This window comes from Hyla sarda, unplaced genomic scaffold, assembly GCF_029499605.1.
Source record: "Hyla sarda isolate aHylSar1 unplaced genomic scaffold, aHylSar1.hap1 scaffold_874, whole genome shotgun sequence".
Taxonomy (NCBI): Eukaryota; Metazoa; Chordata; class Amphibia; order Anura; family Hylidae; genus Hyla; species Hyla sarda.
Window position 1 is genome coordinate 41,798 of NW_026610902.1, and position 15,932 is coordinate 57,729.

Sequence of the window (15,932 nt, forward strand, 5' to 3'; positions counted from 1 at the left end):
AGAGAGGAAGGTGATGGAAGGGAGGTCATGTTCACCAGAGAGGAAGGAGGTGGAAGGGAGGTCATGTTCACCAGAGAGGAAGGAGGTGGAAGGGAGGTCATGTTCTCCAGAGAGGAAGGTGATGGAAGGGAGGTCATGTTCACCAGAGAGGAAGGTGATGGAAGGGAGGTCATGTTCACCAGAGAGGAAGGAGGTGGAAGGGAGGTCATGTTCTCCAGAGAGGAAGGTGATGGAAGGGAGGTCATGTTCACCAGAGAGGAAGGTGATGGAAGGGAGGTTATGTTCACCAGACAGGAAGGAGGTGGAAGGGAGGTCATGTTCTCCAGAGAGGAAGGTGATGGAAGGGAGGTCATGTTCACCAGAGAGGAAGGAGGTGGAAGGGAGGTCATGTTCACCAGAGAGGAAGGTGATGGAAGGGAGGTCATGTTCACCAGAGAGGAAGGAGGTGGAAGGGAGGTCATGTTCACCAGAGAGGAAGGAGGTGGAAGGGAGGTCATGTTCACCAGAGAGGAAGGTGATGGAAGGGAGGTCATGTTCTCCAGAGAGGAAGGTGATGGAAGGGAGGTCATGTTCTCCAGAGAGGAAGGTGATGGAAGGGAGGTCATGTTCACCAGAGAGGAAGGCGGTGGAAGGGAGGTCATGTTCACCAGAGAGGAAGGTGATGGAAGGGAGGTTATGTTCACCAGAGAGGAAGGAGGTGGAAGGGAGGTCATGTTCTCCAGAGAGGAAGAATGTGGTGTCTATGGTTTTGCTAGTAAAGTGTCGTGTTATGTCTTTGTCAGTGAGTAGTTGTGTGATGTGTGTAATGGTGTCGGGGAGGCGTTGTGTGATGTCTGTGCTCTTGTCGGGAACGACTTGTGTGATGTCTGTGGTCCTGTCGGGGAGGAGTTGTGTGATGTCTGTGGTCCTGTGGGTGAGGAGTTGTGTGATGTCTGTTGTCCTGTGGGTGAGGAGTTGTGTTATGTCTGTGGTCCTGTCGGGGAGGAGTTGTGTGATGTCTGTGGTCCTGTCGGGGAGGAGTTGTGTGATGTCTGTGGTCCTGTGGGTGAGGAGTTGTGTGATGTCTGTTGTCCTGTGGGTGAGGAGTTGTGTGATGTCTGTGGTCCTGTCGGGGAGGAGTTGTGTGATGTCTGTGGTCCTGTCGGGGAGGAGTTGTGTGATGTCTGTGGTCCTGTCGGGGAGGAGTTGTGTGATGTCTGTGGTCCTGTGGGTGAGGAGTTGTGTGATGTCTGTTGTCCTGTGGGTGAGGAGTTGTGTGATGTCTGTAGTGGTGTTGGGGAGGAGTTGTGTGATGTCTGTGGTCCTGTGGGTGAGGAGTTGTGTGATGTCTGTAGTGGTGTTGGGGAGGAGTTGTGTGATGTTTGTAGCGGTGTAGGTGAGGAGTTGTGTTATGTCTGTTGTCCTGTCGGGGAGGAGTTGTGTGATGTCTGTGGTCCTGTCGGGGAGGAGTTGTGTGATGTCTGTTGTCCTGTGGGTGAGGAGTTGTGTTATGTCTGGTCCTGTCGAGGAGGAGTTGTGTGATGTCTGTGGTCCTGTCAGGGAGGAGTTGTGTGATGTCTGTGGTCCTGTCGGGGAGGAGTTGTGTGATGTCTGTTGTCCTGTGGGTGAGGAGTTGTGTTATGTCTGGTCCTGTCGAGGAGGAGTTGTGTGATGTCTGTGGTCCTGTCAGAGAGGAGTTGTGTGATGTCTGTAGTGGTGTTGGGGAGGAGTTGTGTGATGTCGGTGACGTTGCCGGTGACGAGTTGTTCTGTTCTCTTCCAGGCATGGTATTTCTGGCCCCCCCAGTCCCTCCTGGTTGTGCCGGACATTTATCTCTCTCATCATTTCTGGTCTTTGTGTTGCTGACTTGGTCCTTGGCGCCCTCTATCCTCGGGAGGTTACCACCGGTGTGGAGGTCCTTTCTGGGAGTGTGTCCTGCTTGGCATGGCTCGCCCACTTTCTCTCCCTCCTGCACCTCAGGAAGTCCTGTTATGGAGAGTCCAGGGGCCCCCTTAGTCTGGTGGTGCCAGTGGTCCTGGTGACTCCGTCAGTGGTGATCACGGTGGTGTGGTTGTGTGAGGAGGGCGCGGTGAGGTCACCTATGAACATTGTGCTGGTCTCCCGCTTCTCACTCCTGTGTCTGCGCCTTTTTTGTATGGTTGTATATTTTTGTGCCGTCCTGGCCCCTCCCCGGCATCTTACGTCTCCCACCGTGGTCTCCATCAACGATGAGGGTGAATGTTCCCCATTGGTCGACACGTTCCCCTCAGACCGGGACCAGGAACCAGCAGAGGACGGGGAAAGCTTGTTGTCACGTTTTTTCTATCTCTGGATGCAGCCGCTCCTGTGGAGAGGGGCCCGGGGAGGACTGAGGGGCCCTCAGGATGTTTATCCTTTACCCTGTCATCTCCAAACACCAAGGATTCGCCGGGACTTCTTCTCTAAGTGTGGCCCTGGGGCCCCGCGGCTCCTCCGAGCTCTGCACTCCTGTTTTGGGGCCCATTACTACACCTTGGGGCTCCTGAAGCTGGCCTCCTGTGCTCTGGCCTTCATGGGGCCGGTGCTGCTCAATCTTCTGGTAAATTTCATGGAGACACGTGAGGAGGCCCTCAGCTGGGGGGTGCTCTACACCATCGGACTCTTCTCTAGCGGATTCCTTGGTGCCCTTGTCCAGAATCAGTTCACACATCAGATTAACAAGCAGATACTCTCGGTGCGGGCGGCCGTGCTCGGCAGCGTTTACCGTAAGACCCTCCACGGGGAAGGGAGCAGCCTCGCCTCGTTCTCCCCGGGGGAAGTCGTCAATTTCATGAGCACCGACGCCGATAGGATCTCCAACTTCTGCCGCAGCTTCCATGAGCTCTGGAGCCTCCCGGTGCAATTCTCCGTCACCCTCTACCTCCTTTACCAGCAGGTGGGCGTGGCCTTCCTAGGGGGGCTCGGCCTGGGGCTGCTGCTGGTGCCCCTCAACAAAGTCATCGCCAACCGGATCATGAAGAACAACAAAGAAATGCTGAAACATAAGGACGCCCGAGTGAAGGTAGGAGCCCCCCATATACCAGGCTGTCTGTGATGTCACCTCCATGTATGTTATCTGTGGAGTGATGATGTAATTTCCTATATGTCATATCTGTGGAGTGATTATGTAATTTCCTGTATATCATATCTGTGGAGTGATGTCATTTCCTGTATGTCATATCTGTGGAGTGATGTAATTTCCTGTATGTCATATCTGTGGAGTGATGTCATTTCCTGTATGTCATATCTGTGGAGTGATGTCATTTCCTGTATGTGATGTTATTTCCTGTATGTCATATCTGTGGAGTGATGTCATTTCCTGTATGTGATGTAATTTCCTGTATGTCATATCTGTGGAGTGATGATGTAATTTCCTGTATGTCATATCTGTGGAGTGATGTCATTTCCTGTATGTCATATCTGTGGAGTGATGTCATTTCCTGTATGTGATGTAATTTCCTGTATGTCATATCTGTGGAGTGATGATGTCATTTCCTGTATGTCATATCTGTGGAGTGATGTCATTTCCTGTATGTCATATCTGTGGAGTGATGTCATTTCCTGTATGTCATATCTGTGGAGTGATGATGTCATTTCCTGTATATCATATCTGTGGAGTGATGTCATTTCCTGTATATCATATCTGTGGAGTGATGTCATTTCCTGTATATCATATCTGTGGAGTGATGTCATTTCCTGTATGTCATATCTGTGGAGTGATGATGTCATTTCCTGTATGTCATATCTGTGGATTGATGTCATTTCCTGTATATCATATCTGTGGAGTGATGTCATTTCCTGTATATCATATCTGTGAGTGATGTCATTTCCTGTATATCATATCTGTGAGTGATGTCATTTCCTGTATGTCATATCTGTGGAGTGATGATGTCATTTCCTGTATGTCATATCTGTGGAGTGATGTCATTTCCTGTATATCATATCTGTGAGTGATGTCATTTCCTGTATATCATATCTGTGGAGTGATGTCATTTCCTGTATGTCATATCTGTGGAGTGATGATGTCATTTCCTGTATGTCATATCTGTGGAGTGATGTAATTTCCTGTATGTCATATCTGTGGAGTGATGTCATTTCCTGTATATCATATCTGTGGAGTGATGTCATTTCCTGTATGTCATATCTGTGGAGTGATGATGTCATTTCCTGTATGTCATATCTGTGGAGTGATGTCATTTCCTGTATATCATATCTGTGAGTGATGTCATTTCCTGTATATCATATCTGTGGAGTGATGTCATTTCCTGTATGTCATATCTGTGGAGTGATGATGTCATTTCCTGTATGTCATATCTGTGAGTGATGTCATTTCCTGTATATCATATCTGTGGAGTGATGTCATTTCCTGTATATCATATCTGTGGAGTGATGATGTCATTTCCTGTATGTCATATCTGTGGAGTGATGATGTCATTTCCTGTATGTCATATCTGTGGAGTGATGATGTCATTTCCTGTATGTCATATCTGTGGAGTGATGATGTCATTTCTTGTATATCATATCTGTGAGTGATGTCATTTCCTGTATATCATATCTGTGGAGTGATGTCATTTCCTGTATATCATATCTGTGAGTGATGTCATTTCCTGTATATCATATCTGTGGAGTGATGTCATTTCCTGTATGTCATATCTGTGGAGTGATGATGTCATTTCCTGTATATCATATCTGTGAGTGATGTCATTTCCTGTATATCATATCTGTGAGTGATGTCATTTCCTGTATATCATATCTGTGAGTGATGTAATTTCCTGTATATCATATCTGTGGAGTGATGTCATTTCCTGTATGTCATATCTGTGGAGTGATGATGTCATTTCCTGTATGCCATATCTGTGGAGTGATGTAATTTCCTGTATGTCATATCTGTGGAGTGATGTAATTTCCTGTATGTCATATCTGTGAGTGATGTCATTTCCTGTATGTCATATCTGTGGAGTAATGTCATTTCCTGTATGCCATATCTGTGGAGTGATGTCATTTCCTGTATGTCATATCTGTGGAGTGATGTCATTTCCTGTATATCATATCTGTGGAGTGATGTCATTTCCTGTATGTGATGTCATTTCCTGTATGTCATATCTGTGGAGTAATGTCATTTCCTGTATATCATATCTGTGGAGTGATGTCATTTCCTGTATGTCATATCTGTGAGTGATGTCATTTCCTGTATGTCATATCTGTGGAGTGATGTCATTTCCTGTATGTCATATCTGTGGAGTGATGTCATTTCCTGTATGTCATATCTGTGGAGTGATGTCATTTCCTGTATGTGATGTCATTTCCTGTATGTCATATCTGTGGAGTGATGATGTCATTTCCTGTATGTCATATCTGTGGAATGATGATGTCATTTCCTGTATGCCATATCTGTGAAGTGATGATGTCATTTCCTGTATGTCATATCTGTGGAATGATGATGTCATTTCCTGTATGTCATATCTGTGGAGTGATGATGTAATTTCCTGTATGCCATATCTGTGGAGTGATGTCTCTCCAGCTGGTGACGGAGCTCCTCTCCGGGATGCGGGTGGTGAAGTTCTACACATGGGAGGAGCACTTTGTCCGTCGGGTGTCCCAGTTACGGGATCAGGAGCTGCGGAGCCTTCGTGCCATTAAGCTTCTGGACGCGGTGTGTGTTTACCTGTGGGCAGCGCTGCCCGTCCTCGTATCAATCATCACATTCATCACGTACGTGCTACTGGGGCACCAGCTGACTGCCGCCAAGGTGAGTGCAATAGTACCCAGGCACAGCAAACAATACCCCCACCCTCTACTCTGACAACCACCCCTCCCAGCCACCTCCTTAATACTATCTACCCATCCTAACCCTGACCACCTCACTCACCCCACCCCTTCTCCACTAATCTACTCTCCACCCACCTGACACCGCCCACTCCCTGTCCTCTCTATATTGTGTTCTCCCCGTCCTCTCTCCATTGTGTTCTCCCTGTCCTCTCTATATTGTGTTCTCCCCGTCCTCTCTCCATTGTGTTCTCCCTGTCCTCTCTCCATTGTGTTCTCCTCGTCCTCTCTCCATTGTGTTCTCCTCGTCCTCTCTCCATTGTGTTCTCCCCGTCCTCTCTCCATTGTGTTCTCCCTGTCCTCTCCCCATTGTGTTCTCCTCGTCCTCTCTCCATTGTGTTCTCCTCGTCCTCTCTCCATTGTGTTCTCCCCGTCCTCTCTCCATTGTGTTCTCCCTGTCCTCTCCCCATTGTGTTCTCGTCCTCTCTATATTGTGTTCTCCCCGTCCTCTCTCCATTGTGTTCTCCTCGTCCTCTCCCCATTGTTTTCTCCCTGTCCTCTCTGTATTGTGTTCTCCCCGTCCTCTCTATATTGTGTTCTCCCCGTCCTCTCTTTATTGTGTTCTCCCCGTCCTCTCTATATTGTGTTCTCCCTCTCCTCTCTAAATTGTGTTCTCCCCGTCCTCTCTATATTGTGTTCTCCCCGTCCTCTCTATATTGTGTTCTCCCTGTCCTCTCTATATTGTGTTCTCCCTGTTCTCTCTATATTGTGTTCTCCCTGTTCTCTCTATATTGTGTTCTCCCTGTCCTCTCTATATTGTGTTCTCCCTGTCCTCTCTCCATTGTGTTCTCCCTGTCCTCTCTCCATTGTGTTCTCCCTGTCCTCTCTCCATTGTGTTCTCCCTGTCCTCTCTCCATTGTGTTCTCCCTGTCCTCTCTCCATTGTGTTCTCCCTGTCCTCTCTCCATTGTGTTCTCCCTGTCCTCTCTCCATTGTGTTCTCCCTGTCCTCTCTCCATTGTGTTCTCCCTGTCCTCTCTCCATTGTGTTCTCCCTGTCCTCTCTCCATTGTGTTCTCCCTGTCCTCTCTCCATTGTGTTCTCCCTGTCCTCTCTCCATTGTGTTCTCCCTGTCCTCTCTATATTGTGTTCTCCCTGTCCTCTCTCCATTGTGTTCTCCCCGTCCTCTCTCCATTGTGTTCTCCCCGTCCTCTCTATATTGTGTTCTCCCCGTCCTCTTTATATTGTGTTCTCCCTGTCCTCTCTAAATTGTGTTCTCCCTGTCCTCTCTCCATTGTGTTCTCCCCGTCCTCTCTATATTGTGTTCTCCCTGTTCTCTAAATTGTGTTCTCCCCGTCCTCTCTATATTGTGTTCTCCCCGTCCTCTCTCCATTGTGTTCTCCCTGTCCTCTCTTCATTGTGTTCTCCCTGTCCTCTCTATATTGTGTTCTCCCTGTCCTCTCTATATTGTGTTCTCCCTGTCCTCTCTATATTGTGTTCTCCCTGTCCTCTCTCCATTGTGTTCTCCCTGTCCTCTCTATATTGTGTTCTCCCCGTCCTCTCTCCATTGTGTTCTCCCTGTCCTCTCTATATTGTGTTCTCCCCGTCCTCTCTATATTGTGTTCTCCCAGTCCTCTCTATATTGTGTTCTCCCCGTCCTCTCTATATTGTGTTCTCCCTGTCCTCTCTCCATTGTGTTCTCCCCATCCTCTCTCCATTGTGTTCTCCCCGTCCTCTCTCCATTGTGTTCTCCCTGTCCTCTCTATATTGTGTTCTCCCTGTCCTCTCTATATTGTGTTCTCCCCGTCCTCTCTATATTGTGTTCTCCCAGTCCTCTCTATATTGTGTTCTCCCCGTCCTCTCTATATTGTGTTCTCCCTGTCCTCTCTCCATTGTGTTCTCCCCATCCTCTCTCCATTGTGTTCTCCCCGTCCTCTCTCCATTGTGTTCTCCCTGTCCTCTCTATATTGTGTTCTCCCTGTCCTCTCTATATTGTGTTCTCCCCGTCCTCTCTATATTGTGTTCTCCCCGTCCTCTCTATATTGTGTTCTCCCTGTCCTCTCTATATTGTGTTCTCCCCGTCCTCTCTATATTGTGTTCTCCCCGTCCACTCTATATTGTGTTCTCCCCGTCCTCTCTCCATTGTGGTCTCCCCGTCCTCTCTATATTGTGTTCTCCCCGTCCTCTCTATATTGTGTTCTCCCCGTCCACTCTATATTGTGTTCTCCCCGTCCTCTCTCCATTGTGTTCTCCCCGTCCTCTCTATATTGTGTTCTCCCGTCCTCTCTATATTGTGTTCTCCCCGTCCTCTCTCCATTGTGTTCTCCCTGTCCTCTCTATATTGTGTTCTCCCCGTCCTCTCTATATTGTGTTCTCCCAGTCCTCTCTATATTGTGTTCTCCCCGTCCTCTCTATATTGTGTTCTCGCTGTCCTATCTCCATTGTGTTCTCCCCGTCCTCTCTCCATTGTGTTCTCCCCGTCCTCTCTCCATTGTGTTCTCCCCGTCCTCTCTCCATTGTGTTCTCCCTGTCCTCTCTATATTGTGTTCTCCCTGTCCTCTCTATATTGTGTTCTCCCCGTCCTCTCTCCATTGTGTTCTCCCTGTCCTCTCTCCATTGTGTTCTCCCTGTCCTCTCTCCATTGTGTTCTCCCAGTCCTCTCTATATTGTGTTCTCCCCGTCCACTCTATATTGTGTTCTCCCCGTCCTCTCTCCATTGTGTTCTCCCCGTCCTCTCTATATTGTGTTCTCCCGTCCTCTCTATATTGTGTTCTCCCCGTCCTCTCTCCATTGTGTTCTCCCCGTCCTCTCTCCATTGTGTTCTCCCCGTCCTCTCTCCATTGTGTTCTCCCTGTCCTCTCTATATTGTGTTCTCCCTGTCCTCTCTATATTGTGTTCTCCCCGTCCTCTCTATATTGTGTTCTCCCCGTCCTCTCTATATTGTGTTCTCCCTGTCCTCTCTATATTGTGTTCTCCCCGTCCTCTCTATATTGTGTTCTCCCCGTCCACTCTATATTGTGTTCTCCCCGTCCTCTCTCCATTGTGTTCTCCCCGTCCTCTCTATATTGTGTTCTCCCGTCCTCTCTATATTGTGTTCTCCCTGTCCTCTCTATATTGTGTTCTCCCTGTCCTCTCTCCATTGTGTTCTCCCAGTCCTCTCTATATTGTGTTCTCCCCGTCCTCTCTATATTGTGTTCTCCCCGTCCTCTCTATATTGTGTTCTCCCCGTCCTCTCTATATTGTGTTCTCCCCGTCCTCTCTATATTGTGTTCTCCCCGTCCTCTCTATATTGTGTTCTCCCCGTCCTCTCTATATTGTGTTCTCCCCGTCCTCTCTATATTGTGTTCTCCCCGTCCTCTCTATATTGTGTTCTACCAGTCCTCTCTATATTGTGTTCTCCCCGTCCTCTCTATATTGTGTTCTCCCTGTCCTCTCTATATTGTGTTCTCCCCGTCCTCTCTATATTGTGTTCTCCCCGTCCTCTCTATATTGTGTTCTCCCCGTCCTCTCTATATTGTGTTCTCCCCGTCCTCTCTCCATTGTGTTCTCCCCGTCCTCTCTCCATTGTGTTCTCCCTGTCCTCTCTCCATTGTGTTCTCCCCGTCCTCTCTATATTGTGTTCTCCCTGTCCGCTCTATATTGTGTTCTCCCTGTCCGCTCTATATTGTGTTCTCCCCGTCCTCTCTCCATTGTGTTCTCCCAGTCCTCTCTATATTGTGTTCTCCTCGTCCTCTCTATATTGTGTTCTCCCAGTCCTCTCTATATTGTGTTCTCCCAGTCCTCTCTATATTGTGTTCTCCCAGTCCTCTCTCCATTGTGTTCTCCATGTCCTCTTTCCATTGTGTTCTCCCAGTCCTCTCTATATTGTGTTCTCCCAGTCCTCTCTATATTGTGTTCTCCATGTCCTCTTTCCATTGTGTTCTCCCCGTCCTCTCTATATTGTGTTCTCCCCGTCCTCTCTATATTGTGTTCTCCCCGTCCTCTCTATATTGTGTTCTCCCCGTCCTCTCTATATTGTGTTCTCCCTGTCCTCTCTATATTGTGTTCTCCCCGTCCTCTCTATATTGTGTTCTCCCCGTCCTCTCTATATTGTGTTCTCCCTGTCCTCTCTATATTGTGTTCTCCCCGTCCTCTCTATATTGTGTTCTCCCCGTCCACTCTATATTGTGTTCTCCCCGTCCTCTCTCCATTGTGTTCTCCCCGTCCTCTCTATATTGTGTTCTCCCGTCCTCTCTATATTGTGTTCTCCCTGTCCTCTCTATATTGTGTTCTCCCTGTCCTCTCTCCATTGTGTTCTCCCCGTCCTCTCTATATTGTGTTCTCCCCGTCCTCTCTATATTGTGTTCTCCCCGTCCTCTCTATATTGTGTTCTCCCCGTCCTCTCTATATTGTGTTCTCCCCGTCCTCTCTATATTGTGTTCTCCCCGTCCTCTCTATATTGTGTTCTCCCCGTCCTCTCTATATTGTGTTCTCCCCGTCCTCTCTATATTGTGTTCTCCCCGTCCTCTCTATATTGTGTTCTCCCCGTCCTCTCTATATTGTGTTCTCCCCGTCCTCTCTATATTGTGTTCTCCCCGTCCTCTCTATATTGTGTTCTCCCCGTCCTCTCTATATTGTGTTCTCCCCGTCCTCTCTATATTGTGTTCTCCCCGTCCTCTCTCCATTGTGTTCTCCCTGTCCTCTCTCCATTGTGTTCTCCCCGTCCTCTCTATATTGTGTTCTCCCCGTCCTCTCTATATTGTGTTCTCCCTGTCCGCTCTCCATTGTGTTCTCCCCGTCCTCTCTCCATTGTGTTCTCCCAGTCCTCTCTATATTGTGTTCTCCCAGTCCTCTCTATATTGTGTTCTCCTCGTCCTCTCTATATTGTGTTCTCCCAGTCCTCTCTATATTGTGTTCTCCCAGTCCTCTCTATATTGTGTTCTCCCAGTCCTCTCTCCATTGTGTTCTCCATGTCCTCTTTCCATTGTGTTCTCCCAGTCCTCTCTATATTGTGTTCTCCCCGTCCTCTCTATATTGTGTTCTCCCCGTCCTCTCTATATTGTGTTCTCCATGTCCTCTTTCCATTGTGTTCTCCCAGTCCTCTCTATATTGTGTTCTCCCCGTCCTCTCTATATTGTGTTCTCCCAGTCCTCTCTATATTGTGTTCTCCCCGTCCTCTCTATATTGTGTTCTCCCCGTCCTCTCTATATTGTGTTCTCCCCGTCCTCTCTATATTGTGTTCTCCCTGTCCTCTCTATATTGTGTTCTCCCAGTCCTCTCTATATTGTGTTCTCCCTGTCCTCTCTATATTGTGTTCTCCCCGTCCTCTCTATATTGTGTTCTCCCCGTCCTCTCTCCATTGTGTTCTCCCCGTCCTCTCTATATTGTGTTCTCCCAGTCCTCTCTATATTGTGTTCTCCCCGTCCTCTCTATATTGTGTTCTCCCTGTCCTCTCTATATTGTGTTCTCCCAGTCCTCTCTATATTGTGTTCTCCCTGTCCTCTCTATATTGTGTTCTCCCAGTCCTCTCTATATTGTGTTCTCCCCGTCCTCTCTCCATTGTGTTCTCCCTGTCCTCTCTATATTGTGTTCTCCCCGTCCTCTCTATATTGTGTTCTCCCCGTCCTCTCTATATTGTGTTCTCCCCGTCCTCTCTATATTGTGTTCTCCCTGTCCTCTCTATATTGTGTTCTCCCCGTCCTCTCTATATTGTGTTCTCCCCGTCCTCTCTATATTGTGTTCTCCCCGTCCTCTCTATATTGTGTTCTCCCAGTCCTCTCTATATTGTGTTCTCCCCGTCCTCTCTCCATTGTGTTCTCCCTGTCCTCTCTATATTGTGTTCTCCCCGTCCTCTCTCCATTGTGTTCTCCCCGTCCTCTCTATATTGTGTTCTCCCTGTCCTCTCTATATTGTGTTCTCCCCGTCCTCTCTATATTGTGTTCTCCCCGTCCTCTCTATATTGTGTTCTCCCAGTCCTCTTTCCATTGTGTTCTCCCTGTCCTCTCTCCATTGTGTTCTCCCAGTCCTCTCTATATTGTGTTCTCCCCGTCCTCTCTATATTGTGTTCTCCCCGTCCTCTCTATATTGTGTTCTCCCCGTCCTCTCTATATTGTGTTCTCCCCGTCCTCTCTATATTGTGTTCTCCCCGTCCTCTCTCCATTGTGTTCTCCCTGTCCTCTCTATATTGTGTTCTCCCTGTCCTCTCTATATTGTGTTCTCCCCGTCCTCTCTATATTGTGTTCTCCCCGTCCTCTCTATATTGTGTTCTCCCCGTCCTCTCTATATTGTGTTCTCCCTGTCCTCTCTATATTGTGTTCTCCCAGTCCTCTCTATATTGTGTTCTCCCCGTCCTCTCTATATTGTGTTCTCCCAGTCCTCTTTCCATTGTGTTCTCCCCGTCCTCTCTATATTGTGTTCTCCCTGTCCTCTCTATATTGTGTTCTCCCCGTCCTCTCTCCGTTGTCCCCGTTCTGTCCCGGGCCCTTGTCCTGATTGGGCCCCTCTTTTCCTCTCTCTTAGGTCTTCACCTCCTTGGCCCTGGTGGGGTTGCTAATTCTCCCCCTCAATAACTTTCCCTGGGTGCTGAACGGCGTTTTGGAGGCCAAGGTTTCCCTGGATCGGGTGCAGTCTTTCCTAGCGCTCCCGGAGCAGGACATGCTGCGCTACTACCGCTGTGAAGGTAAAGCTCGGGATTCTGGGGCTTCTCCACCGCTGGTCTCCTGACCTGATGTCTCTGATATCTTCCTTCTATCAGCTTCTTCTAGAGATGTTGCCGTGGAGATGAGAAATGCTTCCTTCTCCTGGGGGTCAGAGGTCATCAAGGATTCCGGATCTTTCACACTCTTCATCCAGAATCTGTCTGTGAAAAAGGTGAAAATGGTGTCTGCAGACTCCACACGAGAATCCTCCGCCATGATTGTCTTATCCCCCAGAGCTGCACTCACTATTCTGCTGTTACATCATGAATTACCCTCCAGAGCTGCACTCACTATTCTGCTGTTACATTAAGTATTACCCTCCAGAGCTGCACTCACTATTCTGCTGTTACATCATGAATTACCCTCCAGAGCTGCACTCACTATTCTGCTGTTACATTAAGTATTACCCTCCAGAGCTGCACTCACTATTCTGCTGTTACATTAAGTATTACCCTCCAGAGCTGCACTCACTATTCTGCTGTTACATTAAGTATTACCCTCCAGAGCTGCACTCACTATTCTGCTGTTACATCATGTCTTATCCCCCAGAGCTGCACTCACTATTCTGCTGTTACATTATGTATTACCCTCCAGAGCTGCACTCACTATTCTGCTGTTACATTATGTATTACCCTCCAGAGCTGCACTCACTATTCTGCTGTTACATTATGTCTTATCCCCCAGAGCTGCACTCACTATTCTGCTGTTACATTATGTATTACCCTCCAGAGCTGCACTCACTATTCTGCTGTTACATTATGTATTACCCTCCAGAGCTGCACTCACTATTCTGCTGTTACATCATGTTTTATCCCCCAGAGCTGCACTCACTATTCTGCTGTTACATCATGTCTTATCCCCCAGAGCTGCACTCACTATTCTGCTGTCACATCATGTATTACCCTCCAGAGCTGCACTCACTATTCTGCTGTTACATCATGTCTTATCCCCCAGAGCAGCACTCACTATTCTGCTGTTACATCATGTTTTATCCCCCAGAGCTGCACTCACTATTCTGCTGCTACATCATGTCTTATCCTCCAGAGCTGCACTCACTATTCTGCTGTTACATCATGTCTTATCCCCCAGAGCTGCACTCACTATTCTGCTGTCACATCATGTATTACCCTCCATAGCTGCACTCACTATTCCGCTGTTACATCATGTCTTATCCCCCAGAGCAGCACTCACTATTCTGCTGTTACATCCTGTCTTATCCCCCATAGCTGCACTCACTATTCTGCTGTTACATCCTGTCTAATCCTTCAGAGCTGCACTCACTTTTCTGCTGTTACATCATGTTTTATCCTCCAGAACTGCACTCACTATTCTGTTGTTGCATTATGTCTTATCCTCCAGAGCTGCACTCACTATTCTGCTGTTACATCATGTCTTATATGCTGTTACATCATGTCTTATCCTTCAGAGCTGCACTCACTATTCTGCTGTTACATCATGTCTTATATGCTGTTACATCATGTCTTATCCTCCAGAGCTGCACTCACTATTCTGCTGTTACATCATGTCTTATATGCTGTTACATCATGTCTTATCCTTCAGAGCTGCACTCACTATTCTGCTGTTACATCATGTCTTATATGCTGTTACATCATGTCTTATCCTCCAGAGCTGCACTCACTATTCTGCTGTTACATCATGTCTTATATGCTGTTACATCATGTCTTATCCTCCAGAGCTGCACTCACTATTCTGCTGTTACATCATGTCTTATATGCTGTTACATCATGTCTTATCCTCCAGAGCTGCACTCACTATTCTGCTGTTACATCATGTCTTAATTTCCAGAGCTGCACTCACTATTCTGCTGTTACATCATGTCTTATCCTCCAGAGCTGCACTCACTATTCTGCTGTTACATCATGTCTTATCCTCCAGAGCTGCACTCACTATTCTGCTGTTACATCGGGTCTTATCCTCCAGAGCTGCACTCACTATTCTGCTGTTACATCGGGTCTTATCCTCCAGAGCTGCACTCACTATTCTGCTGTTACATCGGGTCTTATCCTCCAGAGCTGCACTCACTATTCTGCTGTTACATCATGTCTTATCCCCCAGAGCTGCACTCACTATTCTGCTGTCACATCATGTATTACCCTCCAGAGCTGCAATCACTATTCTGCTGTTACATCATGTCTTATCCCCCAGAGCAGCACTCACTATTCTGCTGTTACATCATGTTTTATCCCCCAGAGCTGCACTCACTATTCTGCTGTTACATCATGTCTTATCCCCCAGAGCTGCACTCACTATTCTGCTGTCACATCATGTCTTATCCTCCAGAGCTGCACTCACTATTCTTCTGTTACATCATGTCTTATCCTCCAGAGCTGCACTCACTATTCTGCTGCTACATCATGTCTTATCCTCCAGAGCTGCACTCACTATTCTGCTGTTACATCATGTCTTATCCTCCAGAGCTGCACTCACTATTCTGCTGTTACATCATGTCTTATCCTCCAGAGCTGCACTCACTATTCTGCTGTTACATCGGGTCTTATCCTCCAGAGCTGCACTCACTATTCTGCTGCTACATCATGTCTTATCCTCCAGAGCTGCACTCACTATTCTGCTGTTACATCATGTCTTATCCTCCAGAGCTGCACTCACTATTCTGCTGTTACATCATGTCTTATCCTCCAGAGCTGCACTCACTATTCTGCTGTTACATCGGGTCTTATCCTCCAGAGCTGCACTCACTATTCTGCTGCTACATCATGTCTTATCCTCCAGAGCTGCACTCACTATTCTGCTGTTACATCATGTCTTATCCTCCAGAGCTGCACTCACTATTCTGCTGTTACATCATGTCTTATCCTCCAGATCTGCACTCACTATTCTGCTGTTACATCATGTCTTATCCTGCAGAGCTGCACTCACTATTCTGCTGTAACATCATGTCTTATCCTCCAGAGCTGCACTCACTATTCTGCTGTTACATCATGTCTTATCCTCCAGAGCTGCACTCACTATTCTGCTGTGACAGTGAAGGCTGTATGATGGCTGTGATAAGTTATCTGTCCTTGCAGGGCACACTGCTGGCGGTTGTGGGGAGGGTCGGCTGTGGTAAGAGCTCTCTGCTGTCAGCAATCACCGGAGAACTCACCAGGTATCGGCCGCTCACGGACACAAAGGGGCAGCGTACGGTAAACCAATAATAATCCGCGTTCTCTGTTCTTGTCGCAGACTGGGCGGAGACTTGTTTGTCGCCCACCAGGAGTTTGGATTCGGTTTTGTTGCGCAGGAATCGTGGATCCAATTCGCCACCATCCGGGAGAACATCCTGTTTGGGAAGGAATATGACGAGCGGCTGTACCGGGCGGTGCTGGAGGCCTGCGCCCTGACCCAGGATCTCAGCGTGAGTGACGGCGACTAGTATAGGAGATTAATAATTAAATAAACATATAGATACAACACTTCCAGTACTTAGCTGCTGTATGCTCCACAGCAGGGGTCTCAAACTGGTGGCCCTCCAGA

General features: G+C 47.8%; 1 protein-coding gene across 1 annotated transcript in view; it reads left to right on the forward strand.

The window, feature by feature from the left end:
- Positions 1–15,932, forward strand: part of ABCC10 (ATP binding cassette subfamily C member 10) — a gene marked incomplete at its 3' end in the record, with an annotated part of 112,257 nt that overhangs the window by 3,932 nt on the left and 92,393 nt on the right. The window contains 6 exon segments of the mRNA XM_056554715.1: positions 1,762–3,019; positions 5,519–5,746; positions 12,259–12,418; positions 12,494–12,609; positions 15,485–15,564; positions 15,642–15,813. Coding sequence (XP_056410690.1) covers positions 1,762–3,019; positions 5,519–5,746; positions 12,259–12,418; positions 12,494–12,609; positions 15,485–15,564; positions 15,642–15,813 — 2,014 coding nt within the window.